This window comes from Cannabis sativa, chromosome X (genome assembly GCF_029168945.1).
Source record: "Cannabis sativa cultivar Pink pepper isolate KNU-18-1 chromosome X, ASM2916894v1, whole genome shotgun sequence".
NCBI lineage: Eukaryota > Viridiplantae > Streptophyta > Magnoliopsida > Rosales > Cannabaceae > Cannabis > Cannabis sativa.
The window spans coordinates 79,213,957-79,220,668 of NC_083610.1; the positions used below are offsets into that span (position 1 = coordinate 79,213,957).

At 35.8% G+C, this 6,712-nt stretch overlaps 1 protein-coding gene across 1 annotated transcript; it reads left to right on the forward strand.

Moving 5' to 3' along the window:
- Positions 1 to 4,298: 4,298 nt before the first annotated feature.
- Positions 4,299 to 4,772, forward strand: LOC133032383 (endochitinase A-like). The gene has a single exon (XM_061106312.1). The coding sequence runs from the start codon at positions 4,299 to 4,301 to the stop codon at positions 4,770 to 4,772; it is 474 nt and encodes a 157-aa protein (XP_060962295.1).
- Positions 4,773 to 6,712: the final 1,940 nt, after the last annotated feature.

Here is a 6,712-nt window from a genome sequence, read left to right on the forward strand (position 1 = left end):
CAGTCGCGACGGGGACCCAGAGACGGGATTTTTGGGCAGTTTCGTAATTTCACGAATTTTTAAAGATGAGAATTGGTTTAAATAGTGAGGGTTCGTGAAAATTAGGGATTATTCAGAATTGGAACCCTAGAAACAAAGGAGGAGGCTAGAAGAGCGTCTTGTGGCGACCCGGATCAATTGCTTCAACTAGTTCTTTCTCTTCTCTTTAATTTTTCTATGTTCTTTTCTATTTCAATGTTAATTATGGATGTTTTGAACTAAACTCCTATTTAGGGAGAATGATGAATGTTGTTTAAGTTTTTCCTAGTTAATGATTAATTGCCATTCCTCCATTTTGATTGTGAATACTATTCATATTTGTGTTTAATTCCCATGTGCAAGATTGATCACCTTTTACATGTTTTATGATCTCAATTCGAAATCTGAAAAGTGAGAATTGAGAATGCTAAAATTGGATAGTCTAGGTTTTGATGTGAAACGAAAGTATTTACATAGCCTTTGTGACATTTAGATTATTGCTTAATGCTGATTTCATGTTAGTTTAATTTAGAGATTAATTAGAGAGCATGAGATTTAGAACCTAGAAGATCTGAAAAGAGCTAGGTTAATTCATAATCTGTCATTCACTTCAAGAGAAGGATATCATTTAGTCATTAACATTGGTAACTTAACAACAGGATTCGTCTCCCTATTTTCTTATCTTGATTAATCTTCCTTTGTTATTTTTAATTTTCTGAATTGTCTTATTTAATTCATAAAAAGTATTCTTTTACCAGATAGAATCAATAGTATAATTTAGTAGTAATTAGTCCAATTCCCTGTGGTTCGACCTCACCTAGACTATCCAATTTTAGCATTCTCAATTCTCACTTTTCAGATTTCGAATTGAGATCATAAAACATGTAAAAGGTGATCAATCTTGCACATGGGAATTAAACACAAATATGAATAGTATTCACAATCAAAATGGAGGAATGGCAATTAATCATTAACTAGGAAAAACTTAAACAACATTCATCATTCTCCCTAAATAGGAGTTTAGTTCAAAACATCCATAATTAACATTGAAATAGAAAAGAACATAGAAAAATTAAAGAGAAGAGAAAGAACTAGTTGAAGCAATTGATCCGGGTCGCCACAAGCCGCTCTTCTAGCCTCCTCCTTTGTTTCTAGGGTTCCAATTCTGAATAATCCCTAATTTTCACGAACCCTCACTATTTAAACCAATTCTCATCTTTAAAAATTCGTGAAATCACGAAACTGCCCAAAAATCCCGTCTCTGGGTCCCCGTCGCGACTGGCAAAGCCCCCGTCGCGACGGGAGTTCAACTTCTAATCCTTGAAAACTTTCTGCCAGTTCCCGTCACGACAGGCAAATTTCCCGTCGCGACTGGAACAGGCAGCGACACCAATCTTGGTTTTTCTTCTCGATTCTTTCACCATTTTTCCTCAATTCTTGTACATACTTTCTTTAAATGCCCGAGGACCTGAAACAAAAGAATCAAGCGTAATATAGCCCTAAAACTAGAAACAAAGAGTGAAAACTAACCGAAAATATGACCCGAAACTTAGACTAATTTTAGCCTAACACTTTCCATAGCTTGCATTCTTGGTATTAAATTGTATCAAATGGATGTCAAATCCGCTTTTTTGAATGGGCTGTTAAAAGAAGAAGTGTATGTGGAACAACCTAAAGGGTTTGAGGATCCTCATTTTCCTGATCATGTTTATAAGTTAGACAAGGCGTTGTATGGTCTAAAGCAAGCACCACGTGCTTGGTATGAGCGTCTAACTGAATTTTTGCTTTCTCATGATTACAAGAGAGGAAATGTTGATAAAACACTTTTCATCAAAAACATTAATTCTGATGTGATTGTTGCTCAAATATATGTTCATGATATTGTGTTTGGCTCTACTTCTAACTCTGAAGTGCAGGTTTTTGTTTCCCAAATGCAAAAGGAGTTTGAAGTGAGTATGGTAGGTGAACTCACTTATTTTCTTGGTCTTCAAGTGAAGCAATCAGATGAGGGAACATTTGTCACTCAAAGCAAGTATGCAAAGAACTTGGTGAAAAAGTTTGGTCTTGAGAAAGCCAAACATACCAACACTCACATGAGCACAACTTTGAAATTAAGCAAAGATGAACAAGGAGTAAAGGTAGATCAAACTTTGTATCGAAGTATGATAGGTAGTTTGCTTTATCTTACTGCTAGTCGTCCTGACATTTGTTATAGTGTTGGTGTTTGTGCACGATATCAGGCAAATCCCATGGAATCTCATCTTTCTGCTGTGAAAAGAATCATTCGCTATGTAAATAGCACTATTGATTTTGGGATTTGGTTTTCTAAAGACACTAACTCTAACCTTGTTTGCTTTAGTGATGCTGATTGGGCAGGTAATGCAGATGATAGAAAAAGTACTAGTGGTGGATGTTTCTATCTTGGAAACAATCTGGTTTCATGGCATAGCAAGAAGCAAAACTCAATCTCTCTGTCCACAGCTGAGGCTGAGTATATTGCTGCGGGTAGTTGTTGTACCCAATTGTTATGGATGAAACAAATGATGGCAGATTATGGGTTTGATTTAAAAACTTTAACCATCTTTTGTGATAACACTAGTGCTATAAACATTTCTAAGAATCCTGTTCAACACTCTCGCACAAAGCACATAGACATTTGTCATCACTTTATTAGAGAGCTTGTGGAAAATAAAATTCTTGTCTTAGAATATGTTGAAACTAGCAAACAAATTGCAGATATTTTTACTAAAGCTCTTGACTCGGTCCGCTTTATTTCTCTAAGGAAATCCTTAGGGGTTTGTACTGTTTAATGCTTTTGTTTTTCTTAATCCTTGATATTTGAGTTGTCTTAGAGTTCATAATGTCTTGTCCTTGTCCTAGAAGAAAATTTCAACCTTATAAGAATTTCAGTCATTATTTTAGTGCTAATGTTGTAATGTTATGATGTCATACAGGTTTGTCAGGAAAATTGTTCACTCCTCACAGGAATATTCAGGTTCATCAAACAGTGTTATGTAAGCTACCATTTTCGAATAATGTTGTTTAAAAACTGTGTGTTCAAGCTCCATTGGATGAATAGAGTTACCTATCTCATTGTGTGAAAGCCATCTCTGAGTAAGTTGGAACTATGTAATTGGGAGTTATGTAGAAGATACGCTACAATTGAAAAGAGCTACCATTGAGGTAGTGTGACAACGTCTCCTGTGGTTACAATTTATCAGAAAAAGTCTTTTTGACAAATTGGGCAATGTTCCCTGCTTACACTTTCACACACTTATGCTTGACACAGTTTGTGGTAAAAAAATTTCTATTCTCGAAAATGGTGTTATAAAGCTGTTACATACTGTTTGATTTGCTTTAATATTCTTGGTGACTGAGTCAATTTTTCCTGTGTAACCGGTATGACCTCATTCTATTACTTCATTAGCTTGATAAAATAATTTCTGATTATTCTTATGAGTTTGATTATTTCATCAGGGACAAAGACAAGTGGACATTGTGAATTCTAGTTACAAAAATATCAAGGTTATTTTATTTTTCTGTCTTTTCATCAAAAAATATAAAAAAAAAAAAGAAATTTGTGATCGAGTTTGTCAATTGAGCTTTGTTAAAAATTCTTGTTATTTTTTTGTTATGTTTCATTATATTCTTAGACACTATTTTTTTGCTCTTAAGTGGTGATTAGTGCTTTATGTGTCTCTGTGTGTTCTCTTGTTCATTATTTGCAAAAGTTTTTTTTGGGGGGCATTTTTTGAAAAAATTAAGGAAAAAGGGGGGCATATTTTTTCGATTCTTTGTAAATATTTTTTCTTTTATTTTTTCATTTTATGGAAACATGTTTTAATTGTATTTTTTTATAGAATGTTTCCTTTATTTGTGGAGATTTGGTCTTATTTTGGTGTTTTGAGGAAACTTGTACTTAAATAATTAATTATTTTTGGTTTTCTTTTTGGTGACAATTTCGGTTTTGGTAGGGTTTTTAAATTCTTAGATTTTGTGGGGATATTTGGTTTCCTTTTTTCCATTTAAGGAAACATTGACCATTTTTTGAAAAACCTTTTTTGGTTTCCTTTTTTCTTTCCACACGTGAGTTAAAGGTAAGGAAGTTATTTTCTTTTTCAGGTTTTTTATATTGGGTATGTAAAATCATGTGTATATATTCTCAACCACCCTCTCACCCACGATCACCACTCACTCTTCTCTTTCTATTTTTTTTTCTCTCAAAGGTCTAATATTTTTCAAAGTGTAAGAGTGTTTGTGTTCTAGGGTTTCAAAGAAAAATGGCCAAAACTAAGAGTGCCCAACCGTCCAAGAAGCCCTCTCGTGGCTCTGCCTCTGCTTCTCCAATCACCCCGCCTGCGCCGCCTGCACCAGCAACCGAAGCTTCTGGTTCGTCTTCTGCTCCGGCGAAGTCTGCCAGAAAATCGAAGACCCAAGCTCGAAAATCTGTGGTAGATCTCGCCTCTCCACCTGTTGTTGCTTCTCCTATTGCTTCTTCAACACCTGGGTTTGGTGATCATGATGAATCCCATTCATCCGATCACACATTGTCAAAGTCCTCTTCTTCGAGTGGTGCTCTTAATGTCGACAAAGCTTTGGTGACCTTGCCCACGGTGAGTTCTCGAACAAGGTCCAAGGTTTCCACTCCTAAAAATCCTGAAGTGGTTAAACCTAAAATTGCATCCAAAGGAAAAAAGGTGGTGACTTCATCTTCAAAGGTCAAAAATCTTAAGGAGAATCCCCCTTCGGTCTGATCCTCAGATTCTGAACCAGAAGAAACTAAGGAGGATCATGATTCAGAGGGCTTGTCCGATTCAAGTGAAGAATTTGTGCCCAAAGATCAACCTGCTGTTGATGATTCTGGATCCGAGAGTGAAGAACCAGAGACTGATCCTGTCACTACACAGCCTGTTCCTGTCCCTGCTGCAGTTCCAAAGAAGGACAAAGGAAAAAGGCCCACTGTCTCTCCAAATCCTGTTCTTCCTCAGAAAAGAAAGAGCCCCTCTGGTATTTCTCTTGATAACTTCAAGCCCCACTCTCATTATTTTTGTTATAATGATCATGTTAGAGATATGAAATTCTATGAGAATAGGAATTTTACTGTGGAGAAATTTTTTAATGTTATTGCTCATAAGCCTTTTGGAGTGTATAACATGTTGAAAGAAAGACAATGGGTAGATACCTTGATCGGTTTTGATGGCTATGTGGATAGAATTGTGAATGAATTTTATGCTAACATCACTGATGAGTTTCTCGATGAGGACTCTTTCATGTTTGGTAAAGTTTTTGTTAGAGGACACTGGTATTCCTTTACTGTGAAGGATGTTGCTGAGGCTCTCAATCTGCCTATGGGAATTGAGCCAACTGATGTGGAGTTTGACCGTCAAAAGGTGTTCGGTTATCTCACTGGTGATAATGAAGTTGAACTCTTCGACACCATGCATATGTCTCAACTCACCTATCAACATGCTGCTCTCATGAGGTTTGCCCTGTCCAATTGGTTTCCTTGCTCCAATCTGGTAAATGTTTCAAATGAACTTGCATTCTTTTTGTATAAAGTTTCAATTGGTGCTAAAATTGATTTAGCTGACATGATTTGGGAGCAAATTGTTTCTCTTCGAAAGGGTAAGAAACCTAGGCTCAATCTTATTTTTCCTCATTTAATCTGTAAGATTTTATCTGATCAAGAGGAATTGATTCTTGAGAATGAATCAATTGAGATGCCTGCTGTTGGAACCACTTTCAAGATTCTTGAGAAGCCTCCTCAAGGAAAAGCTGCTCAAAGAAAGGCTCGGTCTGTTTCCCCTGGTCTTACAAATGATCCTGCTGTTGCATCTGCTTCAACTTATGCTCCTACAGAAATGGCAGAATTCAATTTGCGTTTGGGAAGAATGGAGACAAGTCAGGCCTTGCTTCTTAGGAAGATGGACAGCATCATGAAATACTTCCGACCCAATGATGATGAATAAGTGTTTCAATCTTTTATCTTTTGCTTTTTTAATGGATGTTTGAACTTATGAATTTGTTCATGTTTGTTTTTGTTATCTTTGGCTCCTTGATAGACAAAAAGGGAGAGTAGTATTATTTTTTGGTTCCTTTGTTACAACTCTGGACCCTTGGTTTTAGGGGGAGTTGCTTGTTTGTGGTTTAACACTTTTCTGTTTAAAAAGTTGTGTTTTCGGTTTGCAAGCTTTTCCGTCCAAAAAAAGTTCTCTGTTTTATGTGTTAGGGTGCTTTCATGCAGGGGGAGTATTTTTTATACTCTTGTATCTTTAAAAAGCTATTTGCTTTAGTTTCTAACACTTGATGCAGGTTTTCTCATAATAAAATGTTTTGTCAATCAAAGTGCCAAAGGGGGAGATTGTTAATTCCATTTTTGGCATATTTAATTGATAAAAATATTTTATTATTTAATGTATATTTTGGATGGAGTGTTTAATATGATTTCCCTATTTGTGTATATCTAAACTTGGAAGGAAAGTTGTCTAGCTTTCCTATTTATGGAAATTGAGGTAAATATGGTAAATTTTGATTACACATTTATTCTTTTCTAACCAGCTGTTAATCTGATCTTGTGTTGAGTTTCCCATTTTCTTAGATCAGGTTTCTTGAAGAGAAAACCGGAGCTAAACTTTCATTTTCTATAAAAGGAAAGTTGTAGTTACTGCCCACGATTCTGTAGGTACTGAAACGG